The sequence below is a fragment of the Urocampus carinirostris genome, chromosome 1, assembly GCF_059441175.1.
Source record: "Urocampus carinirostris isolate Australia breed hairy pipefish chromosome 1, RoL_Ucar_1.0, whole genome shotgun sequence".
Classification (NCBI taxonomy): Eukaryota; Metazoa; Chordata; class Actinopteri; order Syngnathiformes; family Syngnathidae; genus Urocampus; species Urocampus carinirostris.
Window position 1 is genome coordinate 42,507,745 of NC_142349.1, and position 19,014 is coordinate 42,526,758.

General features: G+C 40.0%; 1 protein-coding gene across 5 annotated transcripts in view; it reads left to right on the plus strand.

Annotated features, from left to right (window-relative positions):
- slc1a9 (solute carrier family 1 member 9) overlaps nt 1-19,014 on the plus strand; it is a 42,223-nt gene that overhangs the window by 19,737 nt on the left and 3,472 nt on the right. For 3 of the 5 annotated variants that reach the window (XM_088340100.1, XM_088340094.1, XM_088340076.1), the window contains 6 exons: nt 247-705; nt 1,742-1,868; nt 6,650-6,883; nt 8,457-8,651; nt 15,167-15,301; nt 18,087-18,531. In XM_088340100.1, coding sequence (XP_088196226.1) covers nt 247-705; nt 1,742-1,868; nt 6,650-6,883; nt 8,457-8,651; nt 15,167-15,301; nt 18,087-18,531 — 1,595 coding nt within the window. The remainder of the gene's footprint in view (nt 1-246; nt 706-1,741; nt 1,869-6,649; nt 6,884-8,456; nt 8,652-15,166; nt 15,302-18,086; nt 18,532-19,014) is intronic. The other 2 variants (XM_088340108.1, XM_088340085.1) reach the window with 2 other exon arrangements.

Sequence of the window (19,014 nt, forward strand, 5' to 3'; positions counted from 1 at the left end):
ATATTATGAATAAATGAGTGACATTTATTGTGACTATACACGTATAATACAATCGGAGGGCTTCTCCTTTTCAGCACAAGTAAAATGATAAAAGGGTAAAAAAACGGCAAAAGGATACAAATCTTGATAATCACCATTGTTGTCAAATAACAGGTTTCCTAAAATATTGGTGAGGTTTCCACCTTCACATTTTACATCCTAAAAACAGAACATATGAAATGGTAAATGAACATATGTGTGTTTCAGGTCTGGCAGGTCTAGACGCTCGCTCCAGTGGTAGGATGGGTAGCAGAGCCATGGTGTACTACATGAGCACCACCGTCATTGCAGCCATCCTGGGCGTCATTCTGGTACTCAGCATCCACCCCGGAAACCCCAAACTCAGGGGGGGCTCAGGCGTCTCTACCCCTCAGAAGAACCAGGAAGTCAACAGTCTGGACGCATTCCTGGACCTCATACGCAACCTCTTTCCAGAGAACTTGGTGCAGTCTTGCTTCCAGCAGGTTACTAGCCTCTCTTTTGTTTGTCGACTAGCTGATGATGTTGATTGTTGTTATATTGTAAAAACCTCTTTCAATTTTTTGATGATCCAACAAAAGGTCCAGACAGTATTGAAACAGACAACAGTTGCAGCTGCAAACCAAACGGAGCCAATTGTAGTCAACAAAAAGAAATTGGAATACAAATGGGGAATGAACGTCCTCGGTGAGATTAAAACTATCACTACTTCTGTTAATACTACTGCTTCTATTACAAAAACTACTACCAGTTTTGCTACTTCTACTATAATGGCGGCCAACAGTCTTAGCATTTTCACCATTACTTTTATTATTTGTAACTACAGTCCAATTTTACTGCAAATGCTAAAGATGATTTTATTTGAATTAGCTCTGCCACTGCTTTTTGAGGTACATTCACCAATACCTTTTCGACCAGTAACAATGCGTATATAACTGTACCGCAGCCAGCAGGTTCAAAAAATATTCTGTACTAAAGTGAGCTTTGCCTTTAAGTCTTGAATTTGAATTTATTTGACAAACATGAAGTGTCAATTTAAACAAAATTACAAATACTGTCAAGACTTTATGTCAACCTTAAATATTGTATGTAGTAAATGTTACCAAAGCTTGGTTATCGATTTTTTTATCACTTAACATTAACTGTCATCTTAGACGAAAAATTTACTTTTTTTGTAAGAGGTTGCAATTGTTTCAAGAAAAGTACTTCTTTTCCCAGAAAATATTGGTTTATTAATGTTTAAAACGTAATTGCCAAAAGCATTTGGGTCACACCAATGAAATACTAAATATGGTTCATACTTATAAATAATCAACACGAATTCCACAAAATAATTTTTAATTAAATTCTGCATCTGGTACTTGTTAAACCTGGCACATTTTAATTCATTATCCTGTGGGGTGTAATTAATTAAAATTCCATTTTGCACATCCGTGCCTCTAACACTACCACTACTACTAATAGCAATAACACTTGAACAACCACTACCACTAAGTACATAAATTACCACTATTATCTACTATCATTTATTACTTCGACTGTACTTCTAAGACTACTAACACTAGTGTCATTACTGCTACAATACATGCAGAAAATACCATAATTATACTATTGATCTCTCTTTTAGTGTTTCACAGCTGAATTTTCTAACCTTGGCGATTCATTTTTAATTTGATTTCACTCTCTTAAAGTGATTGACGGTTTTCCCATTTGATTGCTTTAGGCTTGATTGGATTCTTCATTACATTTGGCATCTGCATGGGCAGAATGGGAGAGCGTGGCAAAGTCATGTGTGACTTTTTCAACGTCCTCAACGAGATCATCATGACAATGGTGTCTATGATCATGTGGTCAGTATTTTGCTTTATTCCGCCTATTTCTTATCATCACTTTTTGCTACTAGATGAGCATTTGGATTCCATAGTCCAGGGTTTCCCCAAGAAACCTTCTAGGCATTTTGGTCAGGTCTGGGACAGGCTGTGAACAAAATTTCACATTGGTAAATTTGGACAACAAAAAGACTATGAACAGCCTATGATGAGTTGTATTTGTGCACTTGCTTATATCCATATTTTTGTGTGAAAAAAGAGGGGGGTTAAAATCAATTGGACTGACTGACTGACTGACACTTTAATTTATACCCTGTTGAGAGACAACAAAAAACAGGTTTATGAAACATGAGGGTTTATCCTGATTTGCAATTGTTTAGTGAAGTGTCTAAGAACAGAAAATGAGCCTTCCTCCATCCAGGATGCAATGTTAATGGTAGAGTAGCTTCCCTTGGCCTATGGCCAGTAACTAGCTAGATAAACTGCAACGGTAACATGGTGTAAAATTCCAGCTTAGGTGTGCCTTGCTTCTTTTGACAAGATAGCTCGTAAGACACATGTAAAAAAATAAACGAAAATCTCAATATGTCACATTCGACACAATATTTTTTAGGCAGTACGTAGGTAGGTACGCAGATCAATTTGTTTCAGCACTTTCTTCCTCTCTTAAATTCTACTATTAAAATAACTCTGTTTACCATTTGTTCAAGTTTTGTTGCCCAGAAATAAAACCTTGTTCATCTCAAAACATCTCTGCTGTTGCTCGCTTGGGTCAGCGTTTGCACTATTTTGACATGCTAGAGATAGCGCACATGGCGGCTGCTGACAGTGACTGAGAAGACAAACTGGATGCACTGTGGGAACCCAGCATCAGCGGGGGTCGGGTGGGGAAGTGCATTGGTGTAAAGGACGTGGACAGATGGGATACGGGACTCTGGTATGCACACATGCTACTGGGGTAGGAACAATGTTGACTTCTCCTTTAGGAGACAACATGGAACATTGCTACAATGTACTGAAATGGCCCAGTAGCAATACTCATAGCCTGTTACCTATGTAGGATTACAGATAGGCTTCTAATACTGATTAAAAAAAGGTGAAAGTACCATTTAATAAATTTGCTTAAATGTTAGAAAGAGAAATAAAGACTTTGAAATGTGATATACAATTAACCATTGATATTTTCAATGAATTCAAGTCTCTGTCTAAAGCCTCAACACAAATCCTGTTTAAATGAGACCATTTTGCAGCGTACATTAGACAAAATACGCTACTGTTTAAATGTTTGGGGTCACTCAGACAAGTTTGTCTTTTCCATGAAGTCACTTTTATATATCAAATTAATTGTACAATGTCTGTGTGCCCTGTGCCCATAAGAATCTCTTCATTTTTATGGCTTTTTCTATACCTCTCTGCCTTAAAGGCCAGCATCTCAGAGTCACCTCTTGTCTGTAAATCTCAAAAGTGGTGTTTTGCAAGTACTATTTAACAAAGCTGCTAGTTGAGGATCTTTGGGCATCTATTTTTCAAACTAACTACTGTAATGTAATTGTCCTCTTGCCCGATTGTGCCTTCCACTTCTCTTTCTACTCTGGTCAGATTCTGTATTTGCTGTTCTCTGAACGGAGTAGTACCCACCGTTGTTGGAGACCTTCAGTTTCTTGACAATTTCTTGCATGGAATAGCCCTCATTTCTTAGAACAAGAATAGACTGTTGAGTTTTACATGGAAGTTCTCTTTTTCTGGCCATTCTGAAAGAGAAGAATGAAAAAGGAGGAGTTTTTTCGAGCATATCTAAGAATCTTTCAGACTTCCACACGCAATAGGAGCTGCATTGATGATTTTAGCCCGAAAATGGCATCAGCAAGTAGAATATTGTTAAGGTTACATACACCTCCTTTAACTCAAATCTTTCACATCAAAATGCAAAGACTTGACCAGTACAGTGAAATTTCGTGTCTAGTGAGGCACAGTCAGATTTTAATTAAATTAAACCACATCTTATTCATCTTTGATTAGATGAGCAAGAAATCAATACACAAAATACACTTATATTGTCTTACCTTAACCTTACAAACAAAGCCTATGTGCTGCTCCTTTTCAATCAAGGCACCAAGAGATGGAGTCAATGTGAAGTAAATGCAACGGGAATAACTGAATGGCTTCACTTGCTATTAGCTTGTTAAGACTATCACTTCAGTAAAACTCGGTTCATCCGGATTTAAATGGACCAGGAAAATTATCTGGATTATCCGAGTATCCGGGTTAGCCGATGTCCAGTGTTTTCAGACCCCCTGACCTCTAAATGATGTTAGGTAGAAAATACGTGAATAATTCACCTGGCTTCGATTGAACATGAATTCATGTGTTTGTATTCGCACAGATGAGATAAAAAATGTAACGCGTAAGAACTGGAAACTCGGGCGGAGTAGTAAATGTCGGAGCAAATGGGAGCTTTGTTGACATAGCTCTTCAAAACTAGGCACAACAACAGTAGCACGTTTTTATCTCTTTAACCGGAAGAAGGGACAGCGCAACTTCCTAAACTGTTCCACTGGAACTCTCTACTCAACAACAATGTTCCATGGGTGAATTATTGAAACCCACTAGAGAATATTAATGAAACATACATACTGTACCGCATTTTTCAGAATATCTGACAATGTTTGAGGTTTCATGCCGGTGTGATCGTTACAGTATTCTATGATCTTTAATTTTTCTTATAATGTCCGGTCCACTCAACTCTACCTCAGTGACGCCATGGTGTGACACGTAGTCTCCTTCACTGTCGTTTTGTACGAATAGATCAGTCAGTCAGTGATAACCGGGAAGACGTCCCACGAAGACAAACACATAGAGAAATTTGTTTGTCAATAGACAAAAGAATGGGAAGGTTGCGTCATAAAGCCTCTTCCGGGAATAAGACGTCAAAGATGTCGACCTGGAATACGACTCCGGAATAGACATGGCAAAATGCACAGGAATGGTTGGAAACGATTAGGATTTTTATCTGGAATAGCCAAAGATCCGGATTATAAAATATGAATCCATATCCAGAATATGCATAGATCTTTAGTTAAAAATACATTAGAAATCTTCCGGGCTAAACTTTTTATCCAAATTTTGCGAAGATCCGTATAAACCCAAACTGGATAAAGTTTTACTGTAATTCTATTATTCTGGTGTGTGCCTAATCAGAATCCTTGGCCGCACTATCACCCTCCGCCCAGAGGCAAGAGAATTGCGTGCATCACTCTGCATATGCAGACGGCCAGCTCCATGAAATGTCACACACTAATTGTGTTAATAATATTCATACAAATTTTGAAAACTTGGCGATTTTTAAGACGAAAATCCCAAAATTGTGAAATGAAAGGAGAAAGAACTTAAACACTGACTAAATATAACCATGTATTATATATGATATTTTTCATGCCCATTATGAAAGGGGAGTCCCCTCTTGAACTGCCACCCTTGACGTCACTGGAGTTGACCTATAACTGGCTATTTTTCCCCAAATCAAATCCGTGAATAAGTCAATTAATGAGCAGTAAAATACATTTAAATAAAGATTCTGCTATATTTTAGAACAGAATTAGGACTAAGAATGTGCAAAGAGTAAAGTGGCTCATGCAGAGTGGGTGGTGAGAGGGAAAAAAATGTCCATTTGCAGCTGGTCACCAAAGGAAGCGTGCAAGTTCACAACAGTCGCGCTGTGTAAACACATTAGCCAGCAGCTAAACACAGAGGCCAGTGTAAACAAAAACTCATATTCTACAAGGAAGAAATCCATCAGTGTGCACATGGCACGCTTCGAAAAAACAACCGTAACATGGACGCCGGCGGCATAAAGCAGCTAGCTGACCTCTCTGGGTGAAGCTGCTGTAGAGAAGAAGCAACTGGACGGGGATCTGAGATTACAGTTGAAATGAAGCTGGACCTGGTGCAATGTTGAATTTTAAAGGTTTTTTTTCTACTCAAAAGGAAAGTGCAAATTATGACAATCTGGCTAAATTCATTCTTATTATCTAATTACCTAACAACCTTAATGTTTAGTATAAAGTGGAATGCTGACCAACCACCAAGACTTGATAATCAACCAGCGGTTGGCCGTCAGGGCCTTCTCTGCAGGCTTGAAAAATATCTGAATCATCATCATTACCTTAAAATTCGGACCGTAAGCCACGACTGTTTTCCAGAGCTTTCAACCCTGCGGCTTAAGCAATGATGCAGCTAATTTTTTTCTTACCGCCGCCAGGGGCGCCTGAGCAGTAAAGGTAAGAGTGAGACACATGGAATATATGTGACGAGGAAGACGTAAGTTTAATGTACCCCACAATGGCTGAAGGAGTAGAAGAAATAGATTTGGTTGCAGATTTACTGTCAGGGCCATTTTCCAGACTGACTTTTCGGGAAAGGCTGGATTTCAAATAGAAAGGTCGAACAACTCCGAAGCCCAACCAATGAACTTGATCCAAAATGTCATATTTTATTCGTGGGTGTCTGGGGAAAGAAAAGGTGAGAGTTGAATGGAAAATTTTAAGGCCATCTGTCGTTTCGAAGGAGTAAAAATTGGTCCGTGAACCACAGCAGCAGTAAGAGAGAGAGAGAGAGAGAGGAAAAGAGACAAAGACGAACAATGACGAGTGGATGACAACAAAAAACAAATCAGCGAGGTAGAAGCCCAGCCTGACCCAAACGTAATGATTAACATTGTACGCGTGTCTGGTTCGGGCTTAAGATCTGGGCACAGCCCACCACTGCAATCAACTGTCTGTCTAAGGAAAATTAGATTTTTCCAGGTATTCCCCAGTGGGCATCGCTTCGCTGATAGCAGGGAAGATTGCAGCGATCGGGAACCTGGAGGTGGTGGCACGGCAGCTCGGCATGTACATGGTAACCGTCATTGTAGGCCTGATGATTCATGGGGGCCTCATCCTACCTGCCATCTTCTTCGGTATCACCCGCAAGAGCCCCTTCACCTTCTACTCGGGTATCTTCCAGGCATGGATCACTGCGCTGGGCACAGCCAGCAGGTGAGAAGCATGTAATGAAACCGCTACAAAATATTGGCTGCAAATTGTTTTTTCTGTCTAGAGAATGCAGTTTTTAAATTTGTATTTTTGGTTATAATTATTGTAATTGATGAATCAGCTTCATATTAAAACAAAAACAGATGCAAATTACAAGATGCCCTGCCAGGATTTATTGTTATGTACAAATTAGGTTAAGAAATATGGTGGTATTTTAGTTTGTATTACTTTAAAATTTGTGTATTTTGCAAAGAATGTATTCATATTCAATGAGACACAGTGTATTATCCGACCACTAGATGTCACTGTATGGTGTGTTGCAAACGAATATTATTCTCAAAAAGCACAAGGAAGAATACAAACTAAGGTTTTTGGGTACCTGTTGCACAAGACGCCGGACAATTTTGTCAGTTTCCTTTAGATGAGGCCCTTGTTATCTGATATAAAGACTCATTTCTAATTTCTCGACCTATGAGTATTGTACAACATTCATGTGTATATGACAGTCCAAGTATGTTTGCTTATTATTGAAATCGACATTTTTTACATAAATAAAGGGTGTCTTTTTTAGCATTGGGATGTGCTAAACAATACACACTGTCCATTTAATCCAGTAGTATACATTATTATAATCCATATATAAATTATTCAATCAATACAATTACTTGCAAAATGCTTAATAAAATAAATACATTGTGGTCATAAAATATATTCAACCAATCATTTAATATTTCTACTCAGTATTTTTATGTGAATAAAAATACAGTCTTTGCAATGTTAATCTTAATATTGTATGTAATCAAAAAAAGGTAAATGGTTTTGTTGTGAATAAGCATGTTTGTTTTTAAGTCCCAATTAATTGACATATTAAATATATCGTTAATTATTAGCACGGCTCAAAATGGTTTGGCCCATCATTTCTGTCGTTCAACCCCCAATGTCGCCTTGTAGGCCATTAAATGTTTCTGTTCCACCAACAACAAAGAGTTTAGCTTCAAATGCAACACAATTGTTTTTTTGGCACGCGACCAAAGTCCAAATGGGAAATCCAGTCAAGGTTTTCTCTAATTTTATTACAACCCCAGCTTAGCTCCACCCGGGAAACAAATTCCTCTAATACACGCGTGGAATGGCCAGCATGACCAAAGACCAGCTGTCGGGTAAAGGCTCACTGCAACATTATTTGTTCTCCATGCCAATCTGTGCACCCCCTGTCACCCTCCACACCAACTGTCCTCATCACCACACATCATTGCCTGTCTGCCTGAGTAGTTTTTGCGTTTTCGTTGTCTTGGAACAATTTTAGTTATAACTTATGTTTACTGTTGATGTTGACTTTGTTTAGTGTATGGTTTCCTAAGCAACATCTATTGCAGCCTGGTCATCCCGGAGGGGGATTACCTCATGTGTGGCCTCTTCTCAAGGTTTCTTATTTTCCTCATGCTGAGGTTTTGAAGTTTTTCCTTGCCCAGATGCAAATTTCAGATCATCGGGATGCGCAGTCTTTTGAGACTTTTTGTGATTAAGGGAAAATACATATGACTTGACTTTATGTCTTTTGTGTTTCAATGTTCAGCGCCGGGACCTTGCCTGTGACCTTCCGCTGCCTGGAGGAGAACTTGAAGATTGACAAGCGGGTCACTCGCTTTGTTCTTCCCATTGGGGCCACCATCAACATGGATGGCACAGCACTCTATGAGGCTGTGGCGGCCATCTTTATTGCACAAATGAACGACATCACACTAGACAGTGGCCAGATCGTCACTGTCAGGTAAGAATGGAAATGACTAGATTTAAAGGTAAATTCTAAATAGTAAATCCAGGAGAATAAAATATTTACAAATACAGAATAGTAAAAAAATGCTTTCTGTATGCTGTCAACCATGTGCTATACGCATTCATCTTTTTCGGCCAATTGCAGGCTTTGTTTTGCCGCTTCAGCCAATGCCAGTCTGTAAATGATAAAAAGGATCCGCCCCTTAACCTCCGAATAACTTTAGCCAATAGTGATCGATTCAAATGATGATTGACACATTGGTTAGCCAATGAAACGCCGGTAAATAAATCCCAGCATACACCGCGGACTACTTGGCGTTCGGGGGGAAATCTAGTCGGCGGCTGCAAGTTAGTTGGAAGACTTTGCGATTTAATATTGATCCATAAATAAGGCGCACTGTATTATAAGGCGCATGGTCAGCTTTTGAAAAAAATTAAGACTTTTAGGTGCGCCTTATAGTGCGGAAAATTCGGTACTCCCAAACATTTTTCTACCATCACACATTATATGCTTGATTTATCTAAATACCGTATTTTTCACAGTTTAGAGCGGACTGGATTATAAGGTGCACCCAAAAAAATACTCTTTTGTCATAAATACAGTAATTTTCATATGTAAGGCGGACGGGACATTGAGGAGCATGGAATTAAAATTATAGTAAAAGTAAACGTATTTATTCGGGTATGACTGCAGTGCATTTTAAACTCTTATGGTATATATTACTGCAATGAAAATATTGGATGCAACGGGAATCGACCTCGGATCACAGCAGTGACAGTGTCTAAACCATTAGACCTCTAGTGACACGGACGAGTTAAAAATAGGCATTACATTTTAAATCAGTAACTCACTATTTGACTCACGGGGCCAGAAAAGAGTGTTAGAGATTGGGAAAAAACAAATTGTCCTGAAAGATATGAATTCAAGCAAAAAAGCACGTGAAGGGAAAACAACTCTGGTGTATCTGATTATAATCGGAATTTGCGTTTATCTTTCAGGACAACTTTCCTTTTCCTCCTTTCTCTAACATTTGTTGGTGGAGAAGTGGAAAGACTGTGGACTTTGCAAATAAGTGTTCCTGGCACTGTGAGTTAAAATCGTTTTATTATGAGATAAAATACAATTCCTTTTGGTATGTAAGCTGTATCACTGGTTGTCTAGTGGTTAAATGTAAGCATTGTGTACTATATGTGCAGTCAAGATCGCACGGTGCATTCGCAATGATCGCAGCAAGGCTTTAGGGCTAGGACCTTAGCTTGGCCTTTTGGCTGAGAGTAAGTGTCCCGGCTCCTAGGCTTTGTAGCGTATTATGAACTGACCGATAACGGATAATGGATAATGAATAACGAAGATAGATCAATAACCCTTAAAAACCCCAAAACCCCCCCTCTCACCGCCGGGACCCGGATTTGATTCTCATTGCATACAATGTTTGCGATTTTGATTAGTGTTTTTTTGAAAGTTCAATAATTGCACAGATATGATAGTATACCCTAAAACCTTATGTAGTAACACATAAGCAACATATAAAAATACTGCATGCATTTCCAATCTTATCCGAGGTATTTTGCAGTATATTAGGCTCACTTTTCGATTTCTGGCCAGTTTTTATAGTCTGGAAAATACTGTATTCTGTACATTTAAAAAAAGAACATTTGCAATAGAAATACTCCACACAAAAAACTATGCACTTTTGTTTTGTGTACTATTGTACATACTTTAAAATACCGTACTTACTTTAACCTCAGGCCAACACAGGAACTATGGTTTATAATGAGGGCACAAAATAAGATCTATAAACTTATCCAGAAAACAGCTGAATGATTCCAAAATATGCAGTACTATAATAATAATAAAGATTGTAAGATCAAATCCACTCATGCTTGCTTTAGTTACAACAACAAAAATGTACACTTAAATTGCCCAATTTTGTATTTATTATAAAAGCCTTAATGGGATATTGCATAATATTTAGTCCTAGTATCTATCCATCCATTATCTGCACCAATTGTCCTCAGTAGGGTCGCGGGGGTGGTAGAGCCCATCCCAGCTATCTTCGGGACACCCTGAACTGGTTGCCAGCCAGTCGCAGGGCACACAGAGACAGACAACTCACTCGTTCATTCACACCTAGAGACAATTTAGACCGGCCAATTAACCTGACATGCATGTTTTTGGGAATGTGCCCGAGGAAACCCACGCAGGCACGGGTGGAACATGCAAACTAACCACCAGCATCCCGAGCTAACAACCAGCCGCCATGCCGCCTAAAAAAACACCATTCATTAAAAAAAAAGAAATAGATATTGATTAATAAGCAAAAACTATCATAACTATCATATAAACGTGAATTTGAAAACACCCGTAGGTCGAGAAATTAGTATTAATTTTACATAATATGAGGCCCTGCAATTGGCTGGCAACCAGTTCAGGGTGTCCACTGCCCGATGATAGCTGGAATGGGCTCCAGCACCCCGCAACCCTACTGAGGATAAGCGGTGCAGCTGATGAGATGAGATGAGATGAGGCTCCACTATTGGGAGCTGACATGATCGTCTGTCATCCTGCTGCTACGGGCACACCCAAAAACCAAAGACCTTGTGAAAAGCTGGGCAAAAAATATTAGAAGAAAAGTAGTGTGATTTGGTCACTTTCAGTGTCTGTAGTTTGTCAGTGACATCTAATGGTCAAATATTACACAGTGTCCTTTTAATATTTAAAAGCAATGAAATATATTGATTTTCTCAAATAGAATTTAACAAAGAGATTTTGAAAAAAAAAAAATTAAAAAGTTAAAATCATTAGTTTCAAAAGCAAAATACCTTTGAGTAATCTGTGAAAAATTCCAATATATCAGTGTAATACATTCAATAATGCAACAAAAAAAAACTAGTCATAATATATCCATTTTTATGATTTAAAGTCTTAAACATTGCCTTAACCATTCAAGAAAATGCTACAATTAATTACAACAATAATATCAAATATTACTTATTTTTGGGGTATTGTAGTATAATTTATTGATTGATTAAAAAATACAACAACAAAACTGTACTGAACTCTACCAAGATTCTGATTAGTTTTTGTATGTGTGTATGGTTTTAACATTAAACTTAAACCATTTTATGGAAAAAGTATCTGATCTAAATTGAACTTGTATGCAAAACATAGCCAACATGGTCAATAACAATACAACCAGCTCTATTGTCACATTTACCGACATAGTTGGGAGTAACGGAATACATGTAATGGCGTTACCTAATTGGGATACAAAAGATGTTATTGGAAAGTCCACTGTTTTATCACTGTATTGTGAGAATGATTTACTTTGTCTCGTACAAATGGGAATACAGGATTTGTTATTGCAACGTCCATTGCAGCCTGGTCATCCTGGAAGGGGGATTACCTCATGTGTGGTCCCTTCTCAAGGGTTCTTCATTTTCCTCATGTTGAGGTTTTTGAGTTTTTCCTTGCCCTCGTGTAGGTTTTAGATCAAGGGAAGTTGTAATAATAGTCTGTGGTTTGCAATAATCTGTGGTCTGTGCAGCCCTTTGAGACGCTTTGTGATTAAGGGCTATACAAATAAACATGACTTGACTTGACCAGTCTTCCTGCACGGCATTTCTGCCTGACGCGCCTCTTCCGGCGCCTTCGGAATGCTTGTGTACCATGAACACACGGGCCTGACTGGGTCATAAGCTGGGGACCACCGGTCAATGATGTTTCGCTCCTTTAACCCCAGGACATCTTCCGGTGACGTAACGATGGCTGGGAAGTCTCCCTGCCAACCCCACTGATGCCCTAGGTGTTGCTTGAGCTCCTGTCATTTCTCCGCAGCAACAGCCAGAAGCTGCCCTTTTCTGCCTCTTCTTACAGCTCTGTAGTTGCTCTCTGGTTGCTAGCTCCTGTGCATCCAAGGTCTCTGAGCAGGCGAAAGGTTGACGAGCCCACAAAACCCCTGTACCCCACATCCACTGGGCATACTGTGGTTTTCCAGCCTGCCTCCCTGCACTCGGCTTCCAGGTCTTCGTGCTTTGCCCGTTTCCTCTCATATGCTGCCTCTATTCCCTCCTCCCAAGAGACAGTAAGATCAACCAGGAGGACCACCTTCCTGGCTGCAGACCACAGCACAATGCCTGGCTGAAATGATGTTTTGGCGATCTCCCTGGGGAACTGGAACTGCCTTTTGAGGTCAACTTTCATTCTCCATTCGCTGGCGAGCGAGAGGGGTGTTTTTGCGAACGTTATCGCCAACCCTTGCAAACTGGATGATGTGATTTGATGGAGGAGCTGGCCGACTGTTTGCTTCCTCTCTGCAACCTTCGACTACCTCTGCCAGCTTCTTTAGGACGGCATCATGTCACCATCTATAGCGACCTTGGAACAGTGCCTTCTTGCAGCCTGAGAGGACATGCTGAAGGCTAGCATTGACAGTACTACAAAGGGAGCAGATGTCATCAGTGCCAAACCACAGATGTAGATTTTGGGGTCAGGGTAGTGTTGTTGTAGGTAAATCTGAATACTTTCAAGAGCTTTGGCATCCTAACATCAAATAAGTAAAAAAAGCTTAAATAAACTATATTGGGTTCTTGTCGCCCTCTTAATGTGAACTAAAACAGAGCATATCTTGTCTGCCATGTGAAAGAGTAAGTTTTAGTTTTGCTTAATAAAGTATGCTATGTGGTTCAAATTTGAGCACTTTTTGTAGGACTATAAGCAACTTAAATGACCCTGGTTTCCTCCAACTCCTTTTCAAGGATTGTTCAATTATTCCATTTTTTTCCATTATTTGCGCAGCTTATCCTCAGTAGGGTGATGGTGGTGCTTGAGCCCGTCCCCAGCTGTCTTCTGGCAGTGGTTAGGGGACACCCTGAGCTAGTTGCCAGCCAGTCGCAGGGCACAGAGAGACAGACAGCTCACTTGCTCAATCACACCTAGGGACAATTTGGACCGGCCAATTAACCTGACATGCATGTTTTTGGAATGTGGGAGGAAACCAGAGTGCCCGGGGGAAACCCACGCAAGCACAGGCAAACTCCGCACAGGAAGTTTGGTACCTGGTCTTGAACCCATGACCTCAGAACTGAGCCGCGGACGCACTAAACGCTCATGCGCCGTGCCCCCTGTATTTTTCAATCATGTTAAACAAAATTAAGTGATTTTATTTGTATTGTTTTTGTCTTTTATTCGCATATTTTGGTATTGGAGTAATCCGGAAATGATTGAAAGTAATCCAGTTACATTACTTTAATAATATAGTATTCGGATTACATTACTGATTACATTTTTCAACAAGAAATTAATAACTGTATGGGATTACATTTTTAAAGCAACCCTCCCAACCCTGCCGGTAATGCAATTCAATGTAGTTATATAGTAACATTGTAGCAAATTCAGTTTTATTTTGTTCCTGTTGTCCTGTGGTTTTGAACAGCACAGTTCGGATGTGCGTTTACCGGTATATGCTTCTATTTGCATATGAAATATTCCTGGTGACTCTTCGAGCAGACTTGCACTCGCTGACAAGCGTTTCTTCTCTCTGCACGCTTTGTTGTCTGCGGTTTGTCAGGCTCTCTTGGTGTCATAATACCAGCGTTTTACTGGCAAGCGCATCTGTCAGCAGTTAAGCCGCTTTTTTAAACCCGGCCGCTTTTATGTTGGTAAAGTTCACATCCCAACGATGGCAATAGGTTATGTCGACTAACTTGTCCTCTGGGAATCTTGCAACTTGTCTGTGTTGTCAGGTTCAATGTAGAGAATAACATACGACCAAATCTACATGTTCATTCCTCGTTTGTGCAGTCTTGCAGTGATGTCAAACATTCATCTGGGGACAGTGCGGTCGCGGTTGTCTTGACTAATAGTTCTCAATGTGTGAGCAAGTGTTTGATGAATGACAGCCTGCCCACCAAAGTCTAACCTCTAAGTACTGTATTGTCTCTTGTGGCCATGAGACCGTCGTAAATATTCGAAACATTGCTGACTATATGCTCTACAGATGTAGCATTTTGTTCTCTACAAGTAAGTGAGCAGGCACTGAAGAAATAAAAGTATACGATAGAATTGTGTGGCACATAAAAAGAGCGTAAAACATTATTAAAAAAAATAATAATCAAGCCATCCTATCCCCTTTTTTTATGAGCAAGTCGTTCAAGTGCACTGAAACTACATCATGTCCGTGCATGTTATTGGTGGCTGATGAATGGTATATATTCCACCGGCTCATCAAATAGCTGTCCAGACACCCGTCATCCCTTTTACCTAAATAGCTCTTCAAAAACTTCCTCCCATGACCAGCGTTTACTAATTCTCGTTAACCAAGCATCCTACAGAACCCTTAGCAGAAGAAAAAAGCTGAAATAAAGAAAATTCCCAAAAAGGACTTGTCTTGTTTTAGCAAACATTATTGGTCCGCTTCCCCAATGTGCTCAAGGGAAAAAAGTCCTCCACTTGGGAATGGTAGGCAGTAGGCATACGTCCTTGACTTTTATTGTCCTTTCTCAATGCAGCATGACAGCGACTCTTGCAAGCGTTGGAGCAGCCAGCATCCCGAGCGCCGGATTGGTCACCATGCTGTTGATCCTGACTGCCGTGGGCCTCCCCACTCAAGACATCAGTCTGCTCATCGCCGTTGACTGGCTACTGTGAGTCAAAAAGGGTTTAGCGGGTCTGTGCCATCAATTAAGGGAAACGATTTGTCCATTTACAGGGATCAGAATTTTCCGCGGATCCGCGGATTTCCGCTGTTTTTGAACCCCAAAGGTCATTCCCGTAAATCGTCTAAATTCGATGAGAAAATATTTTGGGGGGGTGAGGTATGATACGTGACTGTTTCATCACCCCAAGTTAGCAGTTAGAGATCGCGAGAAAAATCAGCAAAAAGAAGCGCAGCGCATAAGATCTATAACACACAACAAATAGATCGACTCCTACCATTGGTCGATAGGTTCGCTGATAACCAAACAGCGGAGCTTTTGTTCAGAGCATTGGCTTTCTCAAACATGGCGCTCCTTCCGGTCTTTTCAAACGGTGAAATGAGTGTTTGAAAAAGTAAATATGAAAATACTAAGAAAAGAAGACGAGGCTTTTGTCTCCGAGATTGATAAAGGAATCAAGAATAAATTTAAGTGGTCATGGCTGGAGAAGACTGTCACAGACTGACATGTATTTTCTTTAAGCATGTTCAGTTTGTGCATTCTATTTTCAAATTAATGATGAATGGTTATTAATGTATATATTTTCATATATATTGTTGATTAGTAGCTAAATACAAGGTCCATCTTCATCATCAAAACACAACAACAATGGTGATGGTTGTAACATTGTAATCCCCCAATTGTTTTAAACATCTTAAAACTGAAAAAAATACATGGTTTCTGTTTTGTTGGATTTAATTCATTCTAGTGCAATTTTCACATAGCAAATAAGATAAATGCTGTTGGCTTCCCCCACCGGGCTCCGCCCTGGACCTGGCCGGGGCCTGCGGCCACTGGACCCTGGCTATTTCAGCTGAAAATGAAAATCTCCATTCTGATCCCTGCATTTAGCAGAGGCGGGGCAGTTGAGGCTAGACTTTACTCTGCATTGAGTCTGCAAATTTAGGACTTGGACTCATCTCATTTTTATCAATGACTCTGCTTTGAAATGGTATTTGACCCATAATATCTGTCTTACAAGCCGTGTTGGCTGCCTTGCTGAAAAAAAGTAATGAATTACTGTTGCTGGTTACATCATTTAAAAAGTAATTCTGTTACCCGCCGGATTACTGACCCATAAAACTAGCACGTTACTCTATAACAGGAGGCTGCAACCTTTTTTTAAAGATAAGCGCAACTTTTTGTAAGTAATAAGTCAGGCCAAGTCACGTTACACCATCCTCTGATCTTAAACCAACATGAGTAATAAGCACAAAGGGCCCACAGTTTGATATGCATTTCTAAAAAAAAAAATATTTTAGCCGGTTATTACTGTATTGTTATTATGTTATTACATCGTTGATTATCGAACGCAGGGTCAAAAAGACCACTATAAAAATATCAGTTTACTAAAAAGTCACAATGACCCAGCACTAGTAAGCTATTTTCAGAACAGGTCCGCAGGCACCTCAGCTGTCCTTAGGGGGCACCCTGGTTCCCGCGGGCACCACGTTAGAGACCCCTGCTCTAGAAGTAACCATCTCGTTACAAAATGCCGTACATACAAGCATTGAAGTTCACCCCCTAAAACTGCTTGATACATACTAACAAAACTATAAGAAAACCTATACCCCAACCTGTGGAAGCGGAGAAGCCTTCATATTTCATGTGTAATATTGAAAGCTTGCAAACGAACACTGAGCCCAGACACTCCATATCCATTTTGTCTATGGGATTTAAACCACTGTAAGATTTCCTACTCCATTGCCGAGTACTGCCAAAGACATTTTCATTTTTTTTCAGGCAAAAGTCCAAAATTCAAAACACATTTACCATTACTTTGGTGATTACGCATGGCCCATTGATTTCACGTTGATTTTTTTTTCCTGTATAAGACACCCCACCTCCCCATGTACTACCTACGCCTACCATTCCCTACAGGTTAGATGTCACACACAACCAAACATGTGCATTTAAGCTGACCCCTGATTTCAGTATTTTATTTTAATGTTGTAAATACAGCTTGGATGCGAGTAATATATATATATATATATATATATATATATATATATGGTAGGGAGATTATCAGTAGAGAGGATTTTTGTACTCTGTGCTTGAGACTGTGCCACTGTAACTGTATTGAGTTGTACTTTGTAGGACCACATATACATGCCAACTTTACTTTAAAGACCTGGGTACCGGTGTGATGCTGGCAGATAAAGGGTTTTGTCCTGGTTGAGGGAAAACGGGTATCAATTAGATGGCATTAAAATTCGTGAACCAATTTTAAGAAGTAGTGGAGTAATGCACCGTTATGAGTTACATGTTTTTATTAATAACGCATTACTCTAACTAAAAGTGTTGAAACTTAAAGTCTAACAAAGACAGTATTAATCTTTGTCCACAGCTCTAAAACTCACAAAGATAATTAAGCTACAGTAACATCACTATTTTTGCGGTAGATGGTGGATCAAACTTGACCTTATGTTTTTAGTGAAGAATACAGCAATTGGCAGTCTTACAATCTATTATTGAAGGTTAATTGAAAACTCAAGACTTAAAGCGGAGAAGCCTTCATATTTCATGTGTAATATTGAAAGCTTGCAAACGAACACTGAGCCCAGAACACAAGGACTTAAACATTACTTGGGCTTCCGATGCAACTGGCATCCTCCCAGTCCTGCTGTCTAGAATCCTAAATCTAGAAGCGACCCAAATTGTTTGTTTTTAGCCACTAAAACTTTAGAGCAGTTAGACTTTACTTACAGTATGACTTGCTCCGTCTACCACTCAGTGACCGGATGCGTACCTCCATCAATGTCGTTGGCGACTCTTTCGGGGCCGGCATCGTTGACCACTTGTCCAAAGCGGAGCTCCAGGAAATCGATGCGGCAGAAATGCAAATTCTCCCAGTGGAGGAAGAACTGGATTTCATCCCGCCGCCACCCATCCTGACCGAGATGGATATGGTGGACCCACTAAAGCCACCCGAACTGCCTCCCCGTTCTCCCAGACCTCCCAAGCAGAACCACCATGGGCATGTCCTTTCCCATTCCCATTCGATCACCTACTCGCCGTCCCGTTCTGTCCGCTCGCCGTCACCGCACTCTATCCGCTCACCCTCCCCTCGTTCCGTTTGCTCCCACTCGCACTCCCCGCGGCCTTTCCGTGCCCATTCTCCTCGCCTCCTCTGCAGGACAGAGCCAGGCTACTGCGCCCTGCCCAGCCATGATAACCAGGTACAAGTATGTTTTTTGCTCTTTCTTTCGTTCAGTGTCCTGTTTTATTCAATTAAAACCATGTCTTTTGTAACAAAATCTAAGTTAAACAATACTGTAATCACATTTACATCCTTTATACTTCCATGTCTGCAGAGTTTAACAGACAATTCTCAATCATTGACGGGAAAGTTTTAAAGCTGTCCGTCATTTTGACGGGTTGAAAATTAACCATAAACCTCTTCAGTAGTACGTCCTTAAGAATTTAGTGTGGCACTTTAAGAGAGACAGAGGGTGACTAACAAAAAAGAACAATGACTGCTGGATAATTAAAAAAATAAATAAAAGTCAGCCTGGCCCAACCCAAACATCCTGAATGTTATTTTAGGCCCAAAGCAGGCCTAAATTTGGGCCTGGCTAGGGCTTAAGATCTTACCGCTAGTAGTGACACTGCAGGAAATGACCTTCAACAGGTTATCTTTTTAGTAATCCTCATTTAAACAT